Source organism: Amblyomma mixtum, chromosome 5 (assembly GCF_055824585.1).
Source record: "Amblyomma mixtum isolate Tamu chromosome 5, ASM5582458v1, whole genome shotgun sequence".
Classification (NCBI taxonomy): domain Eukaryota; kingdom Metazoa; phylum Arthropoda; class Arachnida; order Ixodida; family Ixodidae; genus Amblyomma; species Amblyomma mixtum.
In genome coordinates, this window is record NC_143016.1 from 27,134,906 (window position 1) to 27,149,148 (window position 14,243).

General features: G+C 45.0%; 1 protein-coding gene and 1 non-coding gene across 11 annotated transcripts in view; one reads left to right on the forward strand and one right to left on the reverse strand.

Annotated features, from left to right (window-relative positions):
* LOC149341580 (mediator of RNA polymerase II transcription subunit 12-like protein) overlaps positions 1-11,906 on the reverse strand; it is an 81,149-nt gene extending 69,243 nt beyond the window's left edge. For all 10 annotated transcript variants that reach the window (XM_089543674.1, XM_089543670.1, XM_089543669.1 and 7 more), the window contains exons 1-13: positions 11,777-11,906; positions 11,379-11,441; positions 11,152-11,190; positions 10,936-11,043; positions 10,537-10,620; positions 9,972-10,131; positions 8,439-8,680; positions 7,746-7,856; positions 6,827-6,984; positions 5,918-6,038; positions 5,656-5,802; positions 5,190-5,289; positions 3,071-3,429 (exon numbers count right to left, since the gene is read on the reverse strand). In XM_089543674.1, coding sequence (XP_089399800.1) covers positions 3,071-3,429; positions 5,190-5,289; positions 5,656-5,802; positions 5,918-6,038; positions 6,827-6,984; positions 7,746-7,856; positions 8,439-8,680; positions 9,972-10,131; positions 10,537-10,620; positions 10,936-11,043; positions 11,152-11,190; positions 11,379-11,441; positions 11,777-11,872 — 1,788 coding nt within the window. In that variant the 5' untranslated portion in view covers positions 11,873-11,906. The remainder of the gene's footprint in view (positions 1-3,070; positions 3,430-5,189; positions 5,290-5,655; positions 5,803-5,917; positions 6,039-6,826; positions 6,985-7,745; positions 7,857-8,438; positions 8,681-9,971; positions 10,132-10,536; positions 10,621-10,935; positions 11,044-11,151; positions 11,191-11,378; positions 11,442-11,776) is intronic.
* Positions 11,907-12,138: 232 nt separating this feature from the next.
* TRNAN-GUU (transfer RNA asparagine (anticodon GUU)) lies at positions 12,139-12,212 on the forward strand. The gene has a single exon. It is a non-coding gene; the product is annotated as a tRNA-Asn (tRNA).
* The last annotated feature ends 2,031 nt before the right edge of the window (positions 12,213-14,243 follow it).

Genomic DNA, 14,243 nt, shown 5'->3' on the forward strand with positions numbered 1-14,243 from the left:
AGGTGTATTGTATTGTACTGTACTGTAATGTATCGTAATATCCCAAGGGCAGAGACAAATCCAAACTGCATCGGTTCCAAACACCACTTGCCGGTGCCCACAACATCTTTTGTAAAAGTTCTCATGAAAACAAAGCCCACAGCCAGAGTGGTGTCACAAAAATCTTTTGGCAAAACAGCTGCATTCACTTCTTAGCACAAGCTAGTAGGAGACAGCAGAATCTCTCCTCTTGGACATCTTTAATCACAAAAGCAGTAATGAACACATCCCTGTGGAGGCCCAGAGAGCATTTTAACCACAAGCACTTGGGCCTGAGAACATTTGCAACCAATGGTACTATTCGGATACCCTTGAGCCTTTCAATACTTCATTTATTTCTCAGGGCATCACTAATGTCGTCATTTTTTTGCATAGGTCACATCCTTCAGGTTTGTGAAATATGCTCTAGGTTCCTTTCTTTTGGCTCTGGAAATAGGCGGCATGCTGTTGTTTGTATAATTATGCTAGGTGTCTATGTTGCATCTGCATTTGCATTGTCCTGTGTCATGTGCTCAGCTCTTTTGCCTTCTCAAACGAATGTGATTTGGGCCAGTATAATACAGTCGACGACCGATTTTTCGGACTCTCTAGGGACCGCGAAAACGACCGAAAAATCGGGCAGTCCGGAAAATCAAATTTCACCGAAAAAATCACGAACTTATCACCAGTATGCCGGAGGAAGCGGCCAGTTGTATTGCACACATTCTAAAGCTTCTCATGACTATATTTCGCCGCGCGACATACCGTATGAACGCATACAAGGGACGCAGTCTTTTTTTCCAGATTCGAGGGCCAATTTTCAGAGTTTGATCCATGCACGCGATGTGCGATAAAAATTTTTTTTTTAAGTTAAAACGCACCAACCAGGGAATGAGCGACATTTATTCTACGTTCAATCGTCACTCGCGCACGCTCATCCCAAAAGAAGCCGCGCAACATGTCCGCTGTCAACGCGTAGCCGTTGTTCCGCACTTCCATCACACAGCAGCTCTTCTTCCAGTTCGGGAAACTCGCACGGCTTGCCTCGGAAAGCGCGCTTTTTGCATCTTGTGTTTCTCTTTTGGTTGCACCATCATCGGACGCACTTCTCGGCCACGTCGAATTTCCCGCCCGCCGCACGCTTGCCGTGTTCGAGGGCTAACTCCCAGCCGTGTAGCTATTAAGGTGCTTGCCCATCGGGCTAAAACTGCAACGCTCGGCGGCAGCACGCGAAAGCTACAACCACAACTATTACGGCAAACGCGCTAACAAGCCATAAAAGGCTGGAGCTGGCGATACTGATGCCGATGTAGATAGCGGAAAATCGTGGCGGAGAAGAAAGTTGTTGATGATGATGATCACGGCCTCAGGCGCCATTTATGGACGGCACTTGGAAGCTCCTGTGCGCGCGCCGTGGCCACCGCGATCCGCTCCGGCGGCAAAAGCGCGGCATCGATCACGGAGGCCGCGGCGCGCGCGTAGCCTCCGCGATCAAGCGCTCCGTGATCGTATTCGCGTTCCGTTATTCGGGAAAGAGTCGGCACAGATGAGTTCCGTGAACTGAGACTACGGTTCAAGTTCGTGCGGCGGAAGACATTCAAGAACAGTATGAATTCGAAACCACGCGAGCGCAATGTGCCGACTCGCGCAGAATTTCAGCATCGCAAGTTAGGAGGCTCCCTTTAAGCTTGAATTTCGTTTTGTTTAATCAAGTTTTTGATCTCCACTGCAGTTTGAACTAATCAGGTTCCACTGTACACATTATATGGCGGCTTCGATACTGGCGATGACGGCGAACGAGGTCCGAAAAATCGGGTGGTCAGTTGCGGTGCGTCTGAAATTTCAGGCGCTCTTATACATTGGCTCTATGGGCCATGTCGCGGTGCCGCGAAAAAGTCCGAATAATCAAGCATGTCCGAAAAATCAGGCGTCCGAATTTTCGGTCGTCGACTGTATAACAGCTCTGAAACTGATCACACTCCATGCCCAATTTTTCCTTAATGCGACAGGAAAAATTCTTGCCACATACAGGCAGCGTAATCGTGACTGTGCAGATGAAGAAGCAATACCTCAGCAGCTTTTGTTGGCAGCCAGCAACGGTGCGATAGATTGAGCTTTCAGGTAAAGCTGGTGATGGGATGGCAGTGGAAGTTGTGAAATGGCGTCCCACAACGTGAGGAATTGCAAACCTTGACAAAACCAACTTTCTTCTCAATTATTTGTGGTGCAAGACGAGCAAACAGCACGTATCACAAGATAGGCGCTGACTGCGATCACATCATTTGTGCCCAAACTTTTATGGGAGGTCGTGATGCAAAGGCACTATTTCCTTGTTGCAAGTGCAATTAGGTTGCCGGGAAATGGTGCTTCCACACCAGAAACCAGCCAAAACTCAATTCAGCAATTTCTAGTTAGTCTTGGTGGCACAAAAATATGCCAAAAACGTTTTTCCCCGATTTCTCATAACTCTACTTTTTACGCATTCAGAATTTGGAAGAGTGATATCTCCAGTTCTACATCAACTATTACTATAAATCTTTTTGTGCTAGAAAGAAATCTTTTTCTGCTAGAAAGTTCTGCATTAGTACTAACTTTAAATCACTGCTTCATTAAGAAAATTTTCAAAATAAATACTCTGTCTCAGTCGCCAAAATGAGGTTTTCCTGTGCCAAGTTTGATCAGCTGTAACTTTTGTCTAAATAATCCTAGAATGCTCATTCATGCTTTATTGCACCCCTTGGTGACTCTACATGATTTATAAATACAAATCTTCTCCTCGTTATTAACCAAGCTTATTAACCAAGCTGCCGGAGAAAATGTTTGCAGTTTTGGAATTAGCGCATTAAAATGCACAAACAGCGAAAATTTGGTGTAAATCTGTCTATAAACAAAAAAAAACTTCTATGAGGTGGGTCCCCCCCCCCCTTAAAGTAAACAAGACCCAACCTATACTTGGCTATACTGCAGGTTTCGACATCCACCCTTAAACCTCTCTGGCTTCTCCAACCTCAATTCGTGACCTTTAGTAGCAAGGTGCAAAGAAGACACCTACCTCAATGCTGAGCTCATTCTGCCGCTTCTCGAGCAAGCGGGCCACGACCAGTGCCCGGTGCTCGCCGCTACGTTTTATGGTGACGGCCCACTCGCACAAGAGCCGCACGATGGGCTCGTCCTGCGGAGGAGGCGTAGCCAGCTGAGGTCCTGCCCCTTCTGAACTGCCACCACCCCCCACGGCCGCTGCCCCACTGACGGGGCTCGCGCCAGTCGCAGCAGTCACCGGTTGCGGCTGGTCACCGCTCTTGGCAAACACCTTGGAGTACAGCGTGTCCAGCGAGTTAGTGGCATCCACTCGGTCAAAACTGTGCCTGTCAAGGGCATCCAACACTCCGAGCACACGTGTGATGGTCGTTCCTGCACACAGGCCATCAATGGCAGTGAGTCAGTGTTGATGTTGAAAAAAGGCTTAACAAGCAGCCAGCAAGTCTCTCGTTCTATTAAATCAGGCTCAAACAGACAATAGTGGCCCCACCCACAAAAACAGTACTCTTTGCTGTAGCTACAAACGTGGCAACTTGAATTTGCTACCAACACCCTGTGACTGCTCATCAAGATTATTCTTATGAGGTATGTAAGCTGTGTCTATAAATATATACCATGTTTATTTTTTTTTCTTTAACTACGAAGTTTGGGTGGAAGCTGCATAGCTTTCCTATGTAGCCGTGTGGCTGCACTTCGGTGATTGCCAATGATTAAATTGCTCCCTTATTACAAATATATACCGTATTTGCAGGAATATAACTCAACCATGAATATAACATGAGGGGCAAGTTCAAGACCTCGGGAAAAGGGAAATATTTATTACGATTATAAAGTAATCTCAAACTGTTCAGGTCAACCACAGCAAAGGGCCCAAAAAAACAAACAAAATGGCACACAAAAGAGTGGAAGCAAAGAATACGTCAATGTTATTTGAGGCATAGCACTTCAGAAATATAAGAAACACCACAGGGTAGAGCAAAGCCTCTGATGCATTAAAGGATCCCTGCATCGATAGGACCTGCACCAATAGGCTACTGCATTCTAACAATAAAGACAATACGTTCATTGAAAACAGACTTTTATAAGCTAGAAAAGCAAATAAAGGTGTCACCATCCCTGGCTGATTTTGCAAGTAAACTGCAGTGCGTCAACGAGTTTCTTTTTGCATGGATCCCACAGGCTATGCTTCACCGCCATACACTTCAAATCACTGAGTCCTTTACGGTGCAGACATCACTACAGTCGGATACAAGTCATTTGACGCCATTGGGTGGAGGATGTCCTTTGTGGGGTATTTTCCACTGCCTCCTTTACTTGTATCCAGTGGCGGGAAAGTTAATAAGCATAATTTTTTCAGCAATCAATGCATCTTTTGTTGCCAGACAAACGTCAACACACATAGAAAGCACCAGAGAACCAATTTTACTGAGAACAATGGATGGGGTTGTCCTCAGTGTCCCTTCAACGCATGCAGCCACCTATGCCCAGTCCTGTGCCCATTAGCCATTCTTTTATTTTCCTACTCCACTGAATTCTTTATGTGCTTTCTTTCCACACTTGTAGCCCTTTGCCCCTACGCACTTTGGCCCAAGGCCATCATAAAAAATTCAGAAGGCACTTTAGACTGCTTACGAGCTGTGAAGGTGAAAGCATTAATGTGTCATTGTCAGTATTCTTCCTCGACATAGACTGCACACTGAGAAATGAAAAAAAAAAAGAGATGCGCCTCCCAGCACTGAATCCACACAGGTCCGAGTGAAATCCTCAGACACCCGGTTCGAATACCTGTCTTAAGCTAGCCTCCAACCTGACTACGAGAAGTACGGCATATGCAACGAGAAATCCTATGACACTGCCTGCGATGGTGAACGATGAAAGGTTGCCTCACAATTTTACTGTGAAAATTGGTTTTTGACAAAGGAAATGGCGCAGCAACTGCCTCACATCTCATTGGACACCTCAATCACGCCTTAAGGGAAGAGGTAGAGAGCCTGGGAAGGTATACAAATGAAGACGCAGTTGTCACTGGTTCAAATCCCAGTCGCAATTATGCTAGCCTCCAGCTTGACTAGCGCCATGTCCAAAATATTGGTTGGCGACTGTACAAAATGAAAGTGGATCACAGTTCTTACCAGCAGCCATCTGCTGCCACTTGTCACACGACCAGTGCAGCTCAGCCGCCCGGCCCCGCTGGATCACCTGCTGCTCCGCCCGGCGCAGTTCCAGCCGCACCTGCACAGCAAGCCGACTGTATACTATACTCCATGACACTGCACTCCAACTCGATAGATCTCAAGAAAATCCGCTGCTGCATTTCTCACGAAAAGCACATACTGTCACCTAACAATGATGGTAGACACACCATGACCATGAGAGCTCAGCATTGAAAATGGGAAGACATGCCCTCTGCAGTCATTAGAATCAAGAGTGGCTAAGCCTATTGGTCTGCATTTTTCAAACATGGCCATAACAAGGGACATTCATTTTAATAAAAAGTCTTGCAATACACAACATCGCTTGCATTTAACCGAAAGCAAATTGTGTAGACAAAGGTAGACTGCAAGCATCAACTTGTAATCTGCTGCAGCATCACCTTACCTGAGCGTTAAAAGGCCTCGGCGGCATAGGCAGACATGAAGGCGGACAAGGAAGCAAGTCGAGGGGGCTACCGTTAAGAATGGGATTCGCTTTTCCTTCACCAATGTTGTTCCACACCAGAGCACTGGGGCACTTCAGCGTAATAAACTGAAACAAAAATCAAAACAAAGAAAACATTTATTAAGTTGCAGTGTCAGCTCCTGAAACATTCTCATAACGCAACCAAAACGGTTGGCTGACCAAAACAAAAAGCAGAGCCAACCTGCAGGACTGCCGACAGCTGCAGCACAATGGAGCGGTGATGAGAACAGCTGAGGCACTCTGCAAAGCTTGCAGCCAGAGGACTGATAGCAGGAGGGTTGGGCACTGGGGATACAGTGTTCCTGGTAGTAAAAAAACAGTGTGTGAACAAAGGCGCATCTCTAAGACAGAGGGCAAGATTTGTGCAGCATTTGTTGGCTTGCAATGAATCTTTCTTTCTCTTCACCTTTTGATCAGAGCACCTCACGACTAATATCCCGAGAGCCACCGATAATATTTTTCATGCAAGCTGGTATCAAAAGCCCTTTCCATATCATTCAAAGCAGCAATTATACATCAGCCAGCTGATTCACCTATGCCAGGCCTCCTATTATAATGGGAACCTTTGCCTAGACATTAATTTATTCTCAGTTGGCAGTAGCTCTAATACTCTATACATATTGCAGTTCTTAAAAAAATTGTAAAGCTTTTGGATTGGCAATATTTTTACTGTTCTGCCTGCATCTTAGCACCTGTCTCTACTTTTCACTCTTCTCCACATCATATTCTAAAGAAGCACTAGTATACCTACATACACTAGAACTAGTACGCTGTTAATAAACTTTCAGTATACTTTTCCTAGCACACCGTCAGATATAGTACTAGCACATTTCACAGCATTCTTATCCAAAGAATTACAGATTCCTCCAAGCAGCATCAGGTCTAAAACTAGGCGCTTAACATCAGCTGCTCACATTAGTAATCTACTTAATTCTCACAAAATAAAATTTCTTTTCGGTGCACACACATTCTTCACAGGACATCGCTTACTGCCGCATGCTTTCAGAGTGCAACAGGCTGAAAAATAAGTAAGACATGTTGCTGCAACACGTAGTGGTCAGGCAGCCAGAGAGAACGTCGATTCACTGACCCGCCATTGGCCGTTGTTGAACTGGCATTTGTTGTGACAGGGCTCTGGCTCCTCGGAGAGCTGACCGTGTAATCCGCGACCAGCTGGCTCAGCTTCCTGGAGCAGTGATGCGCCAGCCTCCTCGACAGCAGCTCGGAGCGAGAGAACTCATCAACATACTGTCGCAGACGGAAAGAAAACGGGAGACTTAGCCAAATCAGCTGCAAGCACGCAGACCAAGTAAAAGCTCGTTAATTTAAACTTCAAAGGTCCAGAAAAGATGTTCGAATTATCGAATGACCCACCAAAAAAAACTGACAACAGCCATTTGCATCATGGTAAACTTGTATGGTGGAAGACTGCACGATGGTCCCCTACTTTTGAGATAAGAACAGCGTGACAGTGGCTGTTTTTCGAATTTCCGTCACTGCTTTATCGTGAGCGCACTGTTGGGAGCATCGAAGAACAGCTCCAAAATGAAAAGGACCTCCGCAGCATCCCTAACGGCACAGTGCGGAAGCGGTGGAGCCCCTTCACAAGTGGCTGCATCACGTGCAAGGAAGCTTCACTGCACAAAAAGCGAATGGCACATGGCAAGCACAGTTTCAGTGCACTGAAAGACTGCAGCACGCAATAACTCTGCAGCATGCAATACAGATTGAAGTAGGGCTATTATGACGATCATTTGCCACGCCAGTCATACCTGACCGCGGCCTCCCTTCAGGAAGCTGTTGAAATTAACCAGAGTGAAACACCAAGCATACAAATTAGCAAGCAACGACACCATAGTCTTACATGAGTGTGGTCCGGGACCGTATGGATATTTTTAATTATCCAGGTTAATGGGGGTGGAATTAACGAGCTTTTACTGCGGCAAAAATGAACAGGTCAGCATGATAGCTGGCATGCAATGCCAACATGATGGGCAGCTGCAACCAACCTGCAGCGTCAATGGCATGACGAGTTTTAAGATGGAGTCATCGGGAGTTTTGGTCTTCTCCACCAGCTCCAGAATCCAGCTCAGAAAGTCCTGATGGTCCAGAAGCCCCTCCTGCCAATAGCAAATAAAACAGACATATCATACAGCACCCATGGCCATTTTGGTGAAATCGTGGCTACCACTCCCTTGACTTCATTAGCATTTGGTTTAACACGTAACGCTATGATGCTGCCGTGGGATGTGCAAGTCATGAGGAACCATGCACTGAGCCTATGCACAAAAACGAGTAAACGATACCCCATCTGAAATGGTCATGGCCAGAACATTGAATGCAGAGAACAGATAATCAATGATGCAGTAGAGCAACAGTGTGTATTTAAATGGAAAAAGAAACATAGCAGGGCAGCAACGGAATCAGACAGCTGTAATAAGGGAGTAATTACTCATCGGCATCCACACGAGCGCAGCCATACGGCTACAAAGGAAAGCTATACAGTTTTCTTATTACAAATCTACTCCACCTTGGGGGATTCCCCTAAAACATTTGACCAATCAGACAGCTGGTGAAATAAGGAAATTTGCAGGGACGGGTGGTTGCAGTTGGCACAAGGCAGGGCTAACTGGAGATCAGTATTAATATGATGATGATGCTTATGATGATGATGATGATGACTTCCCAGAAGGCACATTTACCTCATAAAGGTGTGTGGCCAGGTTGGTGCAGTAGTGCCATTGCTTGGCTATGGTGGTGTCGGGTGGAATGTTGGGCGTGGCAGTAGCTGCAGCCGCAGTGGGACTGGGGCTGGCCCCACCCCCACCAGGCCCACCTGGGGTGGTCCCTCCTGGAGGAGGTGGGGGTGGGCCCGTTGGGTGGCTGTGTTCCACTAACTTGTGCAGTAGCTCCCGTAAAAACTTGCACAGCGGGCCAGTCCACTCTGCACCCAGGGATTTGTGCCGGCATCACAGCAGAGCAAAATGCCAGGGAGGAAGAAGAAGGCCCGACAGAAAAATTTTTTCGTCAATAAGAGCATTGTGTAACGAACAGAGTTAACTGGACATCCACGCATGTGCAAGTGCCACCATGGCTCGCAGGAGGAAGTTGGTTTTGACCTGGCAGCTGGAGAAGAATCAAGAAAGATCGCTTCCTTTCGCCATAAGCTGCCGCAGTGGCTCGGTGGTTATGGTGTTCGGCTGCTGACCCAAAAGGCTCGAGTTCAATCCCAGTCGCAATGGTTGCATTTCAATGGAGGCTAAATGCTAGAGGCACGTGTACTGTGCGATGTCAGTGCACATTAAAGAACCCTAGGTGATCAAATTTTCCACAGCCCTCCACTACGGCATCCCTCATAGCCTGAGTCACTTTGTAACAAAAAACTGCATAAAACAAACCATCATCTTTCAGTGGTAAAACGCCTCAAAATTGATGTTTCTCACCACGCTTTACAAAAGGGTGGCGATGCATAAAATATTACTGAAAATATGAACAGTCTCAAAATCTCAGGGGTTACTTTTTCTGCACGGCTGCAAAAAATTTTACTGTCCTCAAATTTTGAAAATGTAAATTTTTTTTTACAGTAATGCTAGACAATACGAGAGCAGGCAAGGGAAACTGGGGATCGCAATGGCAACAAACACTTCACGTTTGAAATTAGGTGTCTGCAACAAGTTCTACCCTAACAGTAACACCGGCACATCAGTTTTGCAACTATGCAAGTGAAGTCCTAATATAACACCCTAGCAAAGTCATTTCTCACAGATACATCCCATGTGGTACCGATCTTTTACATTCATGTGTGTGACGTCATAACTGAGGTGCAGGAATATATAAAAAAAACTGCAGAAGTTGTATGCACCATTGCAACCTCATACTTGCTGCTTTTGCCACTCGTCGCACACATTTAAACAGTTTAGGCATGCAGCCACTTGCACTGCTTATCTCTGCAACTTATCATCCTCCAGTTTCTTTTGTGCTCACACTTATATAGCAATGCTGTGAAGCCATTAAACACCTGATGATTGCACACGATTCAAGCAAGTAAAGTGCGCAGTCACAAGGCATGCTAAACATCGGTAGCCTTGTAAATACAGCTAGAAGGCTGGAATAAATGATAACTGTCAGTTCATGGTGTTTCTTTGTCCCGGTCACAAACTTGACCGCAATGGGCAGCAGCCCAAACAACAGATGTTGACATAAACCACAGCAAGAAGTGGACACCCAGGAAATACCTTGGCAAGGGTCTGGAAGTTGCCGCTTCTTCATTTTGGCTTCAGAAATGGCAACTTGGTAGACTGAAGTCATTTTAATAAACCAAGCAGCTCGTAGCATGGGTACCGAGAATTCAAATAATGTCAGGAAGATCTCTTCCTTTTTGTTGAATATCGGAACCTGGACAGGAAAAAAAGAAAAAAATGTGACTGCAATTCAGCAAGCGGGTGCACTTCACGTTTTGATTGCACCATAAAAAATCACCACTACATTTCTATATACAGAAAACACAAACAAGCTTCCAAACTTAAACATGGAAAAAGAAATACTGAATTCCAAGACAGTAACGGTTAGACCAAAAATAAAACTAGCTGCCATTAGGTTTGCATAAACTTGCTGCACTCTCAAAGACTCCACCAAAACAGCAGTTTAAAAATATAAAAACACTATATCTTTCATCAATGGAAACAAATTAATGGCATGGACAACCTAGCTGCAGCATGTGCTAGGTACTTTTGCTCTATGTACTGAACGAAACTTCATTCGTACACTGGCTGATACAAGGAAAGGTTTCAATATGCTTACCTTCTTTGCCAGGCTGGTGAGTGGTTTTGAGCCAGCAAGATCGCGAAACCAAGCCTCGATAGCATTCTTCGATCTGGCTGTAACCTGCAGAATTATTCAAAACTGGCCTGTCAGTTATTCACAGCAGTTTCTGACAGCACTAGATCGCTTGCCAACATGAGCACCATGGCAAAATCCCATTTCAGACATAAGTAACTGCAGTGCTTATACGACAGCACTTACTTTAACTTCAAACTATCACAGTCGTTTGATTTCCACAAGTTCTATTTACCACGTCCTTTCAACGATCTTTCCTGCACAATGCAAACGGAGAGCATAAAATGAACTCTTCTTAGCTCTCTTTGCTGTTCTTGTCGACAAAGACAAACCGTATAATAAAAGAGCCGTGTCACAACATACCGGCCAAAAGTGCTCTTTGGTGTTGATCTGCTGTTTCTTCCGACCCGAATCTTGAATAGTGTTAAGCTCCTGCTTCTTTGACAGGATGGCACTGAAGAAGGCTCCGAACTGAAACACAATGACAAAACGCGAAAAGTTCAACCACCTGATCGAAACACGAAAGTATTCAAGGCAGACGCTCAGACATCAGTTGATACTCAGAAACAAGCGACTTACTTTCGCGGACGTAATGTTGGCATTTCTGGCAGAACCATACTGAAAAGATGCGTTGAATCAATGGTTACAAATCTGGTTCCCCACTTATGAAACGGAAAGAAACAGTTCACTTTTCAGATACTAGAGGTTCGGTTACGTCAAAGAACTGAAAACTGTTGCTTGACACCCGGTGGCTGCTTCCACGCATGTTTTAGTGAACATTACAAGTGATTCATAACACTGCTTACCTCGTCGCTGATTTGAGGATTTGTGATGAACCCCTGCTTAACGTTGATAGCGGTTAACTCATCCTGTAAAAACAAACGACAGGAATGAGGTGCTGTGCTCACGGACTTGCGATGTTCTGCATCATACGCAGCTCTAAAGATGAAGTACGCTGAGACACAACACGCAGTAAGAACACACGCGAGCAGAACAGCAAATAAAGCTATTCCTTATCTGCTGTCTCGCTCGCTACTTCCCACAACTATCCGTGTCCCTCTTGGTGCGTAGAACTTGGGAGCACAACGCTGACGAGCAAGAGGAAGGCGCAGCAACTGACCGGAGTTGTGAACTATACACACGAGAGATAAAGCATCGCTCATTTCCTACTGAACGAGAGATGCGGCAATAAACGTAGTCTCGCCTCTTTCTGTTTTGGATCCTGTGGGTAAACGTCTGGAGGTCCTAATCGTGGTTTTTTCAAGTGTCTTTTCTCAAACAGCCACGAAGTCGCGGCCATTATTATTGTGCGGTTCACCCATTCGCCGCCCTTAGTTTCGAAAATACGCCGACAGGTGTCTGTTGTCGTGAAAACAGATTGACAGCATCGATGAAGTAGCTCTGTGCATGTCTCTTACGCGTATCCTTGGAAAATATTTGCTCGCACACTGACGCAACGTTTACCAAGCCACAAACACCAAATTCAGAGTGCTGCTTCTCGCCTTTTTTTTTTTACATATTTCAAAACTTAGTATTTAATAGCAATGTGAGAAAGCGTTCACGTCTGCCTTTGTGGCGCAATCGGCTAGCGCGTTCGGCTGTTAACCGAAAGGTTGGAGGTTCGAGCCCTCCCAGAGGCGGCCCTTTTTTTCTTTTACTTACTGCACATAAAGGTGTGTGCGCGGTCTCTCGTGCACCAGTTAGCGTATGTAATGGTGCACGTGTACATAACGTAACTAGGCCGGAACTAAAGGACATGTTCAAACCCGGCCCTCGTTTCGATGGAGGCGAAACCCACCTCTTTCCCACAATCCACCTTAGCGCCTTTTTTGTGCATTGTCCCTTTACTTACAGCGGGGAAAGTTTGCTTGGTGTTATCCGACCCTGATGGACCACAGTGTCGATCCCAGAGGGCGAGAAATAACGAAAAAAAAAGTGATATATTCTTATTTTTCTGATAACTGATTAAATAATTAATTTTGTAGCATTAGCGCTCGGATAGGCGCAACATTGCAGGGCATGCATGTGCAATGGCATATGCATGCGCAAATCTTGAGCTGAAGTTGTGGCCTTCACATGGCACATGGCATGCTCATCTTACAATGAGCTGTAGGTTTTTTATAGCCTATGTTGACCGAGCTTCCAAGAGTCGCCATTCTTTCATTACATCCAATATTTCATATTATAAACCTTTTCGTTATAGCGAGGTTCGACTGTATACATTTCTTCAACACCAGTGTTTGCTTGCAGTTCACAGCATCATTCCTGTTATGCTTCCGTAACCAAACACATAGTTTTACCGAGGATACCATGTCAGCAAAAAATCTGTCGATAATAATAATTATCGCAAAAAAGGCAGTGCTTTAATGTACGATGTAATGTGACTGAAGGATTGCTAGGTTTTGCATTATTTGGGGCAGATGTTCTGTAGTTTTCTTATTTCTAGAACATCTTAGAATTTTTGCGTTTATTCCTATAACGAAGAGGCCTATGCATGAGCCCAACCGTTTTCTGGTGAGGCATAGGGACACAGTACCCACACAAACAAGCCGTAATAGCTATGTGACACCTTGAATTTTTTTTTTTTTGCATCCAGTAGTGTTTCACAGCTATCATTTATCATCTGTTTGGCATCACTTTTAGACATATGCCCTGTCTCTGTGTGTATGTAATCTACATACAAGAACATTCTTTAAGCATATGGCTGCAGTTCGGAATACACATGAACTTTGAAAACAAGGCATAGTAAAAACTAACGCTCAGTGCAGTGATTACAGCATATTATTTAAGAGACAGCATTCAATGGGTGCAGTTTCATTTTATCTCAAAACCTTAATTGCGTTCAGTGATAACAAAAGAGGATTAAAGGACTGTGACAAATGTCGTAGTCAACCATGGAATGTTGCAGCTCTAGTGAAATAGTTCTGCGATCAAAGTGGACACTTGGGCAAGTTAGTGCAACATTATCGAAATGATGCAGGAACATGGACAAGCAAGGAAGCATAGAGACAGGGCACTGGACTTGCGAATGTTTTTTATATAAGCTGTGGCAATGCCTTAGATCCAAGTTCAGTGGCCTGTCTGTGCTGCTTTGCTTGTCCATGTCCTGCACTGTGTTGCTCTAGGTCTGCGGAACTGCTAGTTCCCATACGGTACCTCATTTTAGCAGTTTGCAATGCAAGAATACACTTCCAAATGGAAGCTTTCAAGTAGAAATCAGGTACAACGAAATTCCTGCAAAAACTGCTTGGGGCACAGAAACCAATAACTTCATATTACATGAAAGTGAAGAGTCCCATGCATATATTTAGTGCTTTGATACATTTAAGTACAGGGCTCTGAGTGTGCACCACTTGCAGCGTGTATTGTCTTTAGATGCGATATCGTTCATGCTCCTGTTAGATAGTTGATTAAATCCACATCTTTGAGTATGCTTTACTTCGCAAGATATCGGGAAGACACTCAGCATCTGTCGATCATTACTTGGGCTTACTATCTCGAAAGATTTACTGCTTGTTTACATCCAACAGATACATTCAAAGTAAGCTCTACCTGCAGCATGCATGCTTTCAGGCTGCCCAGCCTCCAACATTGTGGAAGTTATCTGTAAACAAACTAAAACTCAGCTTCCACGTGCTCTAAACGCATTTGCAGACTCCCAGCATGTTCCA